Source organism: Carlito syrichta, unplaced genomic scaffold (genome assembly GCF_000164805.1).
Source record: "Carlito syrichta isolate Samal-C Ts95f unplaced genomic scaffold, Tarsius_syrichta-2.0.1 Scaffold303358, whole genome shotgun sequence".
Lineage (NCBI taxonomy): Eukaryota > Metazoa > Chordata > Mammalia > Primates > Tarsiidae > Carlito > Carlito syrichta.
In genome coordinates, this window is record NW_007247454.1 from 537,453 (window position 1) to 551,845 (window position 14,393).

At 38.6% G+C, this 14,393-nt stretch overlaps 1 protein-coding gene across 1 annotated transcript in view; it reads left to right on the forward strand.

Annotated features, from left to right (window-relative positions):
• Nucleotides 1-14,393, forward strand: part of LOC103260831 (C-myc promoter-binding protein) — an 80,922-nt gene that overhangs the window by 65,447 nt on the left and 1,082 nt on the right. The window contains exons 16-21 of the mRNA XM_021712558.1: nucleotides 5,944-6,077; nucleotides 10,513-10,648; nucleotides 11,015-11,221; nucleotides 11,312-11,440; nucleotides 11,718-11,859; nucleotides 12,241-12,372. Of these exons, the coding sequence (XP_021568233.1) occupies nucleotides 5,944-6,077; nucleotides 10,513-10,648; nucleotides 11,015-11,221; nucleotides 11,312-11,440; nucleotides 11,718-11,859; nucleotides 12,241-12,372 (880 nt within the window). The remainder of the gene's footprint in view (nucleotides 1-5,943; nucleotides 6,078-10,512; nucleotides 10,649-11,014; nucleotides 11,222-11,311; nucleotides 11,441-11,717; nucleotides 11,860-12,240; nucleotides 12,373-14,393) is intronic.

The window sequence follows — 14,393 nt, forward strand, 5'->3', positions numbered from 1 at the left end:
GTCATCTCTTACTGTCATATTTGCTACCTCCACAGTTCTCTCAATAGAGATATAGCAAGAGTTTTGGTGAAACGGCTGTTCCGTGTTAATACGATCCTCACTGTGTATACCATCACAGCGAGACTATGATATACTGTAGTTAAGTTTCCTTTTGTATGAAGTTTTCCTGCTTCCTCTGAAGTTAACAATTGCTATGTTTTGTTTTGTGTTTATTATTAATTCATCTCCAAACCTTCATACAGATGTGGAAAGCCTCCTGGGTTTTCTGTCACATTAGGTACTCTATCCATCTGACTTAGAGGAGAGGGATTCTTGCTGGAGCTTTCTGTCCTCTTGTTCCATCCTGAACCGATTGCTTTTTTCTCTGTTATCTGGACTTTCCTTCCCTTCTTTCCCTCCACTGGCTTTTTTCCAAAGTGAATGCCCTGCTTTTTGACCACAGTAACTTTTTATTTATTCATTTGTTTCCTTATGATGGTAAAGCACACCTGCCAATAGCTTACTGAGAACAAGTACCCAGGAGATATGTCTTTTGATACCCTACCTGTCTGAAAATGTCTTCATTCTCTCCTAAAATTTATTTATTTGTTTGTCTGTTTGCTTGTTTGTTTTTGAGTTGGTGTCTCACTGTTGCCCAGGCTGGAGCGCAGTAGCACACTCACCGCCACCCCAGCATTGACCTGCTGAGCTCTGGCGATCTTTCTACCTCAGCCTTCCAAGTAACTGGAACTACAGGAGCGTGCTACCATGCCAGGCTAATTTTTTATGTTTTATTGTAGAGACGGACGAAGTCTTGCCAAGTTGTCTGGGCTGTGAACCTGTTGGCTCAGGTAATCCACTCACCTCGGCCTCCCAAAGTACTTGGATTATAGGCTGAGCCACTGTACCTGGCTTCTCCTAAAATATGATCACTAATTTGGTTGTATTAAATTTTGAAGTCAGGCCAGGCATAGTGGTTCGTGCCTGTAATCCTTGTAGTTTGAGGGAGGGAGAAGCAAGGGGATTGCTTGAGCCCAGGAGATTAAGACTAGCCTGGGCAACGTAGTGAGATGTTGTCTCTACCAAAAAAAAATTAAAATTAAAAAATTAGCCAGATGTGGTAGTTAGCACCTATAGTCCCAGCTACTTAGAGACTGAGATGAAAGAATCAGCTGAGCTTAGAAGGTCGAGGTTGCAGTGAGCTGTGATCATACCACTGCACTCCAGCCTGGGCAGCAGAGTAAAACCCTGACTCAAATAAACAAATATAAAATAAAATAAGATAAAACTTTGAAGTCATTGCTACATTTTGTGTTAGCTCTCAGCCTGTTGAGAAGTCTGGTGCTGTCTTGATTTCTGATTTTCTGTGCCTGACTTTTTTTTCTCTCTGAAAGTTTTTACAATCCCTGATGTTATGGAATTTAATAAGGATATGCCTTGTGTGGGCCAGTTTTTCTTCATTGAATTGGGAACATGTAAGTCCTTTTAATTTGTGGATTCATGTTCTACAATTCTATTTAGTTCCTTTTCTCTACTTTCTCTGTTCTCTTTTTTCTGAAATACATATTATTTGATATTGGCCCTCCTAGCCTGATCCTCTTAATTTTCTCATCTTGTTTTATCTTATTTTCTATCTCTTTGTCTTTCAGTACCACTTATTGGAAGATGTCTTCAGTTTTCTCTTCTAACCCTTACAATGTGCTTTTACTTCTGCTGTCACACATGTAATTTCCATAAGCTTTTTAAAATTCCCTGATGCATCTTTTTTTTTTTTCCTGAGTTGGAGTCTCACTCTGTCACCCAGACTGGAGTGCAGTGGCCGCTCCTGGCCACCGCACCCTCAAGCTGCTGGGCTCCGGCGATCCTTCCACCTCAGCCTTCCAAGTAGCCAGAATTACAGGCATGCACTACCACGCCCGGCTGATTTTTTTATTTATTGTAGAGATGAGGTCTCACTGCCCAGGTGGGTCTCGAACCCGCGGGCTCAGGCAATCCACTCACCTCAGCCTCCCAAAGGCGCGGGATTGCAGGCTGAGCCACCGAGCCCGGCTGATGCATCTTTTTAATAGCATCTTGTTTTTATATCATGACTGTGTTGTTGTACAGGTTTCTTCTCCCTGTGTTGTCTTGCTGCTCCTGAGTATCTTTTTCTATTTGTTTATTTATTGTTCTCTTTAAAGTGACTGATTTTCCTTGTGTCTGGCAGTCTTTAGTTGGTATTCGTCTTAAGAGTGAGGTGCATAGTGCTCACTGAAGCTACTTCTTGGGAAAGTGAGGCATGGGGTTTCCTTGTGTGAGAGACTGGTGATCATAGAAGAGCTCGGCTGTTCCACCAGCATCCCTCTCCAGCCGGTGTCTGTAACTTTCTTGAGGTTGATAAGTTTCCCCAAGTGGCATCTTCTGGCCTCTGTCCTGAGTAGTGTAGCCCTAGCTTGCCTGTCTTCTTAGAGTGGAGAGGGGAGGATAACCGAGGTGTTCTTTGTGTCATAACATGTGACTTTTCCCTGCTTCACCTGTTTTCAGTACCTCCCTGATTTCTGCGTCCTCCAGTCTGAGGTCCCTTGGGTCCACCCAGAGACCCCATGCAGTCTTCCGCCAGGGCTGGGAAAGGTGCTGGCCTAAGGGTATAGAGTAAGGCCAGATGGGGAGTCCCTAGGCACAGACTTTACCATCGCCCTGCTTCAGCCCTGCCTGTATACCCATCCTTAAGGACATCTTGCACTCCCTCTCCATTCCTGACCTGCCTAGCTCTGCAGACCCAAGTGGCTTGCTTCTTGGCAACTCTGTCTGTCATTCCCTGGGGCCAGCTGTGTGACTTTCCATTCTCACTGGTCACATCCTCTACTTTGCAGTTTTTGAAATGTTTTTAACTTCAGTTTTGCTGTTTCCTTTTCATTTCATTCTTTTTTTTTTTTGCAGGTATTTGGTCTTCCCCCCCCCCCCCGAATCCCCTACTCTCATTTTGGTGAGATTTTAGGAGGTATTGACAATAAATCGCTGTGTTTAATTTGTCTTGTCCAACTGGAAGTCTGTCTACATAATCTTTCCTATTTTCATTTTTAATGACTATACATATTTTGTCCAGTGAATGTACCATACTTTATTCATTTACTTATTTTTTGACGTGTAGATAACTTCTAATTTATTGTTGTTGCAGTCCTACAGAAAGCATCTTCCATTTTGATAGCTTTTTTGTGTTGGTTTATTAGAATAAGGATAAGGTAGAAATGTTTAAACACATCTTACTTTCTAGAAAGGGCTAGCAGTTTTGCGTATCAGTAGGGTATGTGATTATCCAGCTTACTGTGTTTATTGTATTGCTGCTACTTTCACCATATACAAGTCTTTTTGACAAGCTAAAAAGAAAGGTACCTTCTTTTATACTGATTAATTCTTAAATATCCTTCAACAGAATTGAAATACATGCCTGTTCTAAAAGCAATTATTCTACTTTCTTTAAATATTTATTCACAGTATTTATTAATTTTTTAAAAAGCAAATAAAAGTAATATAGTCATTATTTTTCATTCAAAAATAACAATATAAAAAAGAAAGTTGGCCAGACTTGTGATTCAGCCTGTAATCCCAGCACTTTGGGAAGCTGAGGTGAGTGGATTAGCTGAGTTCACAGGTTCAAGACCCGCCCAGGCAACATGGCAGGACCTCGTCTCTACAATAAATCAAAAATTAGCTGAGTGTGGTAGTACACACCTGTAGTTCTGGCTACTTGGAAGACTGAGGCAGAAGGATCATCGGAGCCCAGCAGGTCAGTGCTGGGGTGGCCATGAGTGTGCCACTGCACTCCAGCCTGGATAACAGAGTGAGACTCCAACTCAAAAAATAAAAAAGAAAATTGATTGCTGATAATAATTATTAACATTTTGATAATTGTGTGTGAGTGAGCTCGTGCATACAAATATCTATGTAATTTATATGCTTCCTATTAAAAGTAAGAATTATATATGTGACCTAGTGGCCTAATTTTTTCTTATTTATCATTGCTTTGTGAACATTTTTCCTCTCACTAATATAATTCTGAAACGTCTTAATTTTTGTCTAGTTCTCTGTGTGGCTATGCTGTTAAAAACAGTCTTTTTTTTTTTTTTTTTTTTTTGAGTTGGAGTCTTACTCAGTCACCCAGGCTGGAGTGTAGTAGCACATTCACGGCCACCCCTGCATTGACCTGCTGGGCTCTGGCGATCCTTCCACCTCTGCCTTCCAAGTAGCTGGAACTATAGGCATGCGCTATCGCACCCGGCTAATTTTTGATTCATTATAGAGACGAGATCTCGCCAAGTTGCCCGCAGTTCAGGCTGATTTTGAACCTGCGGGCTCAGGCAATCCACTCACCTCAGCTTCCCAAAGTGCTGGGATTACAGGCTGAGATACTGAGCCCAGCCTAAAAACATTCTTTAAGGCCAGGTGTGGTGGTTCAAGCCTGTAATCCCAGCACATTAGGAGGCCAAGGCAAGAGGATTGCCTAAACTCAGAGATTTGAGACTAGCCTGGACAACATGGTGAGACCTCATCTCTACAATTAATCAAAAAATAAGCCGGGCATGGTAGGGTGCCTGTAGTTCCAGTTACTTGGAAGGCTGAGATGGAAGAATTGCCTGAGCCCAGCAGGTCGAGGCCGCAGTGGCCATGAATGTGCCCCTGCACTACAGCCTGGGTGACAGAGTGAGACTCTGACTCAAAAAAGAAAAAAATATTCTTTAACCCCAAAGATTATAGCGTGTCATGCTGTGAAAGTATAATCAATAATTTATATATTAGAAGATTATGAATGTGCCTACTCCTCTCACAAGTTGGAGGAATTTAAAGCTTACTGCTGCCTGTTGTCATGTACTCTGCCCTAAGCCCTCCTCCTGAAGATTCAGCTTAGTGATCCCCGCTCTCCCATGTCTTCCCAGCTGGTGCTCTCCCACGCCTTCCCAGCTGGTGCATGACATTAGTTTTTCTAATCCAACAAGAAGCTGTGAGGTGTTCCTGTGATGTGTAGACTTCTGTTTTTTGGTTAATATCCATGTTCTGCTCTTTAGTCTATGAGTTCTTGTGGGGCAGCCAAGGCTCTCTGTTGTCTTCATTTTCCCCGATGCTAACTTCCCATAGGGTACCTGTTGGAAACAATACTGTGAAGTCTATCAACACCGATGTGTCCAGAGTTTTAACTCAGATGTTCTTCCACTCATACTGAAGGAGCTTAGGGAAATGTGTTGCATTTAGTGTACATTTTATTTATTTATTTATTTATTTATTTATTTATTTATTTAGGAGTCCAGATCTCACTCTGTCTCCCAGATTGGATTTCCTGGGCTCGGGCAATCCTTCCACCTCAGCGTCCCAAGTAGCTGGGACTACAGGAGTGTACCACCATGCCCAGCATTTCTTTTTTTTTCTTTTTTTACCCAGTCTGATCTTGAACTCCTGGGCTCAAGCAATCCACCTTCCTCAGCCTCCCAAAAAATGCTGGGATTATAGATATGAGCCACCATGCCTGGCCATATATTTAAATACATACAGAATTCACTGTTCTCATCACACATACACATTTTATAAAATATTATTTAAAAGCTATTATTTCTTAATTATATTTTCATGACTCACATGCAATACAAGTTGTCTCTGGGGACATCCAGGTCCTGTCACATCCTTGTCCACCCTGCTCCTCTCCTCTTCCCTATATAGGTAATTACTTTCCTAATACACTTCTAGTGCTTCTTTATGCAAAGTAGCAAAAATGAGTATCTGTATTCTTATTTCCCCTCTTTTTATTCAAAAGATAGCGTCCTGCTTACAGTAGCCTACCCTTTGGGAGTTTCACTTGGTTATCTCGGAGCTCTTTTGTAGTGGGTTGTGGGGCATTTTGAGCATCCGATGTGTAAGCTGTTGATCAGCCATCCCCTACAGACAAGCACCTGGCCAACAATGTGGTTTTTAATCTGTGTTTTTAAACTCCTTCAGGTGGACATGGACAGGAGCAGTGAAGTGCGACTCATAGAGCTGGATGAATCTTTCAAAAGTGAACATACTGTTTTTGTAACACCGCCTGAGATCCCTTATCTGCCTAGTGGTGAAGAGCCCCCTTTACAGTACAGGTACTCAAGAGGCAGAATGTGTGAGTTTAAAGAGGAGCAATCCAGCACCTGGGCCGTAGCTTTCTAAGGACTGTGGTATTTTCAATAATGCAAACTTTACAGATCCCTAATTTGTAGGTGGTAAGCAAGCTAATCCCACATCCATTATTACATTTTGAGGTATAAAAAGAAAAATAGCTCATTTTGCATAACAGACTTGGGAAGCTCTCTAATGATGTCTGCATAAGTATGTGTCTTTGTAAATGTTCACTGTATCCAGTTAGACTTCTAGCTCCCTGCAGCCCCCTATATCCTCCCATACACACACTGATTAGTGTAGCCCTGGTTTACAAAAAGATCAAATCTAATTTAGAATCAATACTTGTGGCCCTGATTTTACATCGTATAATTTTTAGGCTATTGTGTTTTTCATGAATTTTCATTTTAAGTAATGAAAATTCAGAACTACTGGAATTGATCATTGTTAATTTAGGAAATTTGGTTAGACATTATGCCAACTGCTTGGTATGTAAACTTGAACGATATATTGTCTCAGTCTTCAAGTCTAGTGGAGAAGAGAGAAAAGTCCTGAGCACAGTAAAATAAGGGCTATGATAGAGGTAGCGTCATTATTTGGTTTCTAGTATCCATTTATTTTTACTTAAAATTGTATTTTCTTTTAGAGTTGAAATGATTTTTTGATTTTTCTAATAATTCTTACTTTAAAGGTTCTAAAACCATTTCACATTTATCATTCATTGAGTCACGGTTTGTTATTTTTGCTGAAAAAAGGAGTGTTTAGGGCATCCTTATATATGACTTGGATTAAATTCTGCATTTTACAAATGAAACGTAGAGTGGTGTGATGGATGTTTGTGGATGTTGATTAATTCAGAGGCCACTTGTTTTCTGCTCTTGGATGATGCTTGTCATGTCACTTCTTACATCTGCTTTTTGTCAAAGATATTTAAAATATTTCTCTCTCTCTCTCTCTCTCTCTCTCTTTTGGTATCCCTGGGTGGGCACAAATAAAATATTTGTTCTAATTTCTCGCTTCCTTTCTTCTTTTTCTTTCTAAATACTATCTTATTTCTTTGAACTCTTGCGTATTTCATACTTTTTAGTCTTCTTTTGGCATGTTTCACTGTTGTGACTTTACTTTTCTTTCTGTGGTTTGGTTTTAACTTTTTTTTTTTTTTTTTTTTAAAGATTCAGAGGGCACATGTGCCGGTTTGTTGCATGGATATATTGTGTAAAGCTGGGGTGTGGGCTGAACCTGTCACTTGAGTAGTGAACATAGTACCGAGAAGATAGTTTTTCAGCCCTTGTCCCCTTTTCTCCCTACTCCCTTTTGGAGTCTAGTGTCTGTTGTTTCCATCTTTTATCTGTGAGTACCCATTGTTTGTACTGTGTGTACCCACTTAAAAGTGAAAGCATGTGGTGTTAATTTTTTTTTTTTTTTTTAAGTAGGAATCTCACTCTGTCACCCAGGCTGGATGGCAATGGCACACTCCCGGCTACCACAGCCTCAACCTACTGAGCTCAGGCGATTCTTCCACCTTAGCCTTTCAAGTAACTAGAACTACAGGCACACGCCACCATGTCTGGCTAATTTTTTGATTCATTGTAGAGATGCGGTCTCACCAAGTTGTCCAGGCAGGTCTTGAACCCGTGGACTCAGGCAGTCCTCTCACCTTGGCCTCCCAAGGTTTTGATTTTTTGTTGCTGCATTATTCACTTAGGATAATGGCCTCCAGCTATATCCATGTTGGTGCAGAGTACATGATTTCATTCTTTTTGTGACTACTTCGTGTTCCGGTATATATGTACCCCATTTTCCTTATCTGACTCCCCTGTTGATGGGTACCTAGGTTGATTCCATGACTTTGCTATTGTGCATAGTGCTGCAATAAACATACGAGTATAGATATCTTGATATCTTTTTTGTAGAACAATTTCTTTACCTTCGGTAGATAGATGGTAATGGAATTGCTGCGTTAAATAGTAGTTCTATTTTTAGTTTTTTGAGAAATCTCCAAACTGTTTTCTATAGCATTTACATACCCGCCAACATATATGAGCATTCCCTTTTCTTCATATCCTCGACAACATTTTTTATTTTTTTTACTTTTTAATAATAACCATGCTGACTGGCGTGAAATGTTATCTTGTTGTGGCTTTAATTTACATTTCTCTGATGATTAGTGATATTAAACATTTTTTCATGTTTGTTGACTGCTTATATGTCTTTCTTTTAAGAAGTGTCCATTTATGTCTTTTACCTATTTTTTAATTGGATTTTTTTTCTTGTTGATTTAAGTTCTTTATAGATTCTGAATATTAGTCCTTTGTTGGATGCATACTTTATAAATATTTTCTCCCATTCTATAGGTTGTCTGTTTGCTCTGCTGATAGTTTCTTTTGCTGATGGTTTTAACTTTTTAATTTAAATTTTACTTTTAGATTTAGTCCTTCAACAAGAATAATTACATAGCTTTAAAAGTTTCCATTTTTTTAGAGTCTAAGTCATTTTTTTCTTGAGGCTACTAGTATAATTTTGGTGTATTATTAACCAGCACTGGGCCAAGCAAGTAGTTCATGCCTGTAATCCCAGCACTTTGGGAGGCCAAGGTGAGAAAACCACTTGGGCCCAGGAGTTCAAGACCAGCCTGGACAACATAGCAAGACCTTGTCTGTACAAAAAATAAAACAAAATTAGTGAGGCTTATGACACGCACCTGTAGTCCCAGCTACTCAGGAGGCTGAAGCAAAAGGATCACTGAACCTGGGAGTCTGAGGCTGTAGTAAGCTATAATTATGCCCCTGCACTCCAACCTGGGTAATGGTGAGACCCTGACTCAAAAATAATAATAGTAGTAATAACAACCCCATCACTGGAAAATAACTGAAATGTCCTTGATGAGCACAGAGAGCCCACCTAATCAGACTCATGGGCTTTGTCTGTATAAGGTGTGTCCATAAGGCACACAGTGTTCTTACGATCTCATCATGTACATACAATGCATTTTTTTAAGGGACACAGTTTTCCTGGATTTCTTTGCAGTTTCTTACTCAAAGTAATTGAATCATTACTAATATTTTCTTACCCTACAGAATTTGACTATAGTAATATATAACATATTGTTTATCCTCTTTTAATAGTTAGATCTCTTCTTAGTTCATTAAAACTATATGCCTTTAAGAAACGATTGTATAGTATTCTCAAATAGATTAAGTTTGTTGCTTGAGACTTCTGTTCTTTTCAGCGTTATCATTTTTCTAGCTGATGGCTTTCACTTATGTATTTATTTAGATATGAAGTCTCACTTTGGCCCAGGCTGCAGTGCAGTGGTCATTCACAGGCACAGTCATAGCTCACTGCAGCCTTACACTCTTGGGTTCAAAACATTCTCCTTCCTCAGTCTCCCGAATATTAATAACTTGGACACAGGCACACAGCAACTGTGCCCAGTCTTGTTGCTACCTTTTGAATGCCCAGAGCACCTTGCTGTAGCACCTTAATTAGGTCTACCTCCTCAAAGAGCTACCTGTAGGAACCTTTGCTTCCTCTTCTTTAACTTCCTCAATTGTCTTTCTCATAAACGAGGCCTAGAACCTGCTAACTAACCCGATAAACCAACCCTTGATGTGAGAGCGAGGTGTGTTGTGCTGCTGTATTAAACCTCAGGTGGTTATTTGCATCTTTCTTCTTTTTTTTTTTTGAGTTGGAATCTCACTCTTGTCGCCCAGGCTGGAGTGCAGGGTCACGCTCATAGCCACCACAGCCCCGACCTGCTAGGCTAAGGCAATCCTTCCACCTCAGCCTTATAAGTAACTGTAACTATAGACACATGCCACCACGCTTGGCTTGTTTTTGTGATTTATTGTAGAGAGGAGGTCTCACCAAGTTGCCCAGGCTGGTCTCAAATCCCCGGGCTCAGGCAATCCTCTTGCCTCGACCTCCCAAAGTGCTGGGATTACAGGCTGAGCCACCACACCAGGCCTTACATCTTTCTAAGAGGGAGGTTCTGCAGTAAATATGCTAATCCAAAGCAAAAGCATTAACGATTTCCTATTTGTATGGCACTAATTTGGTGGGTCCTTCACCACTGTCATATTATCTCATATGTTGACTGTGTAATTACATGAACACTAACTTTTAAAAGTTTGCTTGAGTTGCTTTGGAGTTTGATATCAAGTTCAGGAAAATGTAAATGTATTTTCCTTTTTTCTAAAAGACATACATGAGTCTGTATTTGGCTATTACATGTATAAATATGATAGTAAGAAAAGCAACTTTAGCATGAATATTTCTTAAGTATATATCGTAGTCTGATGGAGAAAGATAGTTAAAATGAATTCTAAGTTAAAAAGTTAGTTGTCATAAATTTTTTAGCTTGTAACCACTATGATCATCTGTGAGTGCTTGAGAACTTTTTTTCCTTTTCTAAAACAGCTATAATGGATTTCCAGTTCTTAAGAACAATTTATTTGAGAGACCTGAAGGACTTCTACAAGCACGAAAGAGCAAATTGCCTTCAAAATCAAGTAGTCCTAGTAGCCCTTCTCCCATGTTCAGAAGAACAAAACAGGTGCTTTGAATATTTTGCCTTCTTCGTGTCATCAACTTGTTTCTTAGAGCAAGAAACAAGTTGAATATTTATCATACTTTAATGTACCTTACCATCCCACATAAAGTCTGTTACTAGATTATTGTGTTCCCCCAAGGCACTCTGAAGACAGAGTAATCTGACTTCAAGACACTGACCAGTTCTCTTGTCCTGGAACTTTGTTTTACATGTTATTTAATTAGATCCAAGCAGAGAGTTGAAAATACTTTAATTATAGACTGATTTTGTTATGGAAACATTATGACAGCACGTGTCTTAGACATGCTCAGTTAAATGAAGATGCCTCAGTGTATAAATTTATTAATAAGAATCCTGTATTTTTTCTAGGAAATTAAATCAGCCCATAAAATTGCAAAGAGGTATTCTTCCATCCCCCAGCTGTGGTCTCGGTGTCTGCTGCGTCACTGTTATGGACTGTGGTTTATTTGTCTCCCAGCTTATGTGAAAGTGTGTCATTCAAAAGTCAGAGCGCTGAAAACAGCATATGACGTGCTAAAAAAAATGCAATCAAAGAAGATGGATCCACCTGACGAGGTAACAGCTATTGTTCAGGGTGCATTATTTCACTTTGGACTGATGGATATAGTATACCCTTGTTCCTTCTCACGCTGACCTGTGTTTCAGGTGTGCTACCGCATTCTCATGCAGCTGTGTGGGCAGTATGACCAGCCAGTGCTTGCTGTTCGAGTGCTTTTTGAAATGCAGAAGGCCGGTGTTGACCCCAATGCCATTACTTATGGTTATTATAATAAGGTAATTAATTTGATTTAATGGAGAAAGAGGATTATATAAAGAGGATTATTTTTGTCATTTTTGTCATCCTTAATATAACAGCAGAAATAATCTATGCAGGGGTTATTTGGCATTTGTTTTAGTGTGTATGAAATATATTTTATTAGTCAAGTAAGACATTTTTTTCCCTTTTGTGTTGTTATACAATCTACTTTGATATTCTTTGGCTTGATTTTGAAGCCAGTGTGTGTTCATTATAAGAATTTTTACTGATGATTTTATTTTGTTGAATGAATAGGCTGTTTTGGAAAGTACCTGGCCTTCAAGAAGCCGCAGTGGCTATTTTCTTTGGACAAAAGTAAGAAATGTTGTTTTAGGAGTGGCACAGTTCAGAAGAGTTTTAAAGAAACATGCACACTCATCACAGACAGCTCTCTCAGGTAAGGGATGTGTGTGTTTACTTTTTCTCCAAAATTAATTGGTTACAGCTTCCATTTTTAGGAATTTTAAATAGTTTTAAGATATTGACTATTTTTTTAGTTTTTATTATCATAAAGCATATTCTAATATTAGAATACTCTTCCCATTAAAAAAAAAATACCAGATTTCACCTGTGTTTCTACTTTTGACCATCTTTATGTAGTCTTGTTTTAGTGTTGGTTAATCACTCACAACAGATTTCTTTGTTATAGTTGTATTTTGCTAAGTAGGTGGCTCTTTTCATCTTCAGTATTACTTAAGTAGATTATCAGCTAAGTGACACATGACTATGTATTTCTGTTCTCCTTGAGTAGTAAAACACTGCATGTTGTGTTCCCAAGCAGATGGCAGTGATCTGGATGCTGTTAGTCATGGCAGCATGGACAGTGGTCATGGGACTCACACTGTGGAGAGGGCACCTGTTAACATGGGTACTATCAGAGCATATGCTGCTGAAGATAGAGCTAGCACAGGTTTGTGTATGCTTCATGTACATTAATATAGCACACTTTTAAAGCTAGATCTGCTAGCCTGTATTTTTTATTCTTTTTTTGTTTGTTGTAAGTCAGAGTCTCTGTCACCCAGGCTGGAGTGCAGTGGCATGCTCATGGCCACTGCAGCCTCAACCTGCTGGGCTCAGGTGATCCTTCTGCCTCAGCCCTCTAAGTAGTTGAACCACAGATGCATGCCACCACACCTGGCTAATTTCTTTTGATTTATTGAAGAAAACAGGTTACCCAGACTGGTCTCGAACCCCTGGGCTCATGTAGTCTTCTTACCTCGACCTCTCAACTATATTTTTTAAATTTTCATTTTTAGTGATGTGGTTGACTATCACTTTTCACATGTTAGGTATTTGATTTGCTATTGGACTTAATATAACTGTATGAAATTTTACTCATTCTTTATTTGGATACAAAGAAAAGCTTAAGCATTATAAAGTACTCTATACAAGTATTAGTTCATGATAATCCAATTAATTCTGAATAGCACATAGATCCCTTTACTGTATCATTTTCTTAAGATAAATTCTTTGAAACTGTGAAACTGTTAAGCGTTAAAAAAAAAAAACCACATAGCTCTGTATCAGAGCTAATAGTATTGTACTGACATCAGCTTCCTGATTTCAGCAGCATGCTGTGGTTATATAGGATACTGTCATTGGGGAAAGCTAGATGCAGGATACTGAGAAACTTGCTGTACTATACTGTTGTTACAACTTCTTCTGAGTCTTAAAACTATGTTAAAATTAAAAGCTATAATAAAATTTTAAATATAAAACACATAGCATTGTAGCATTGAAGATGACATTAATTTCATAAATATAAAATTTACATATAAGCTTATCCTAACCATTATTATAACTGAAACACTTAAAACTAAATTATTTGCATAACTGTGTCTTTGTCCTCATTGGATTTTTAAAATTATGCATGAATTCTGAATATAGTATAAGAGCAAGCTATTAATGGACAGAAACCTTAAAAATTGAAGCATTACCAATACAGTGTGGAGCTCCCACCATGCAGTGGCAACCTTATTTTGGTGTGTCTCCTTTTGTGCCTATTTTTAAGATGAATAAATGTAAGCTAATTGTGTTGAAATGTAGTATGCATGGTTATTCTTCCTTGACTGGTTCTAGTTCTTATTATGCAATGTGAATTTAATTGGAGTTGTAGTAGTCATTCTCAGGCATTATCTCTCAAAAGTGGAGAAATCTATCTCTTATATTTAACTGTGGGTTTTTAAAAGGCTATCCTAAAAATAGTGTGGAACCTAATGAAACTGAATCTCATCAAGATAATCTTCAAATTTTTCTATTTGTAGCTCTTTGGGAAATGGGCCTGAAGTTACAAAATTATAGCAAAGTATTAAGGTATATACCTCATGATACTTAATATAATTTATTTAGTTAGTGCTTTACATGTTTATAAAGCCATTTCATATATAGTCTCACACAGTCTTAACAACCTTTTATTTTGCACATTTAGGGACTTGAGAACTAAACAAAAAGGTCGTGGTTTACTTAAAATCATATCTCCTAAAATAGAGAACTAGGGTGCAAAACCTTATCTTTAAAGACTTTTGTAGTGAAAACAATTTGCTAAAAATTATGCACAGCCTCTTTAACAAAAAAATGTAATAGATATTTTCTTATATTGATGTAACTTTTGGTCTTCTTAACAGTAACTTTGACACTAGATTTTCATCTCATTTCCGTGTATTTGTACTCATGTGCAGTTTAGTAATTACCAAGTTGAAATTTTGAGAAATTAATTACCTATCAGTAAATTTTAGGAAACTCAACTTTTTGGTAAAAACATGTAGACATTCAACTCCAGTGATCTGTGAATGAGTGTTCTCTTATAAATTCCAGACTTCTCTTCCCCATTGCTTGGTTGGGACTCAGATCTTCGTCTAGAGGAGTCATGAGCTCATATAAAGCATGTCTGGTCTATCTGTATCTTTTGGAGTACATGCAGTCACGTGGATG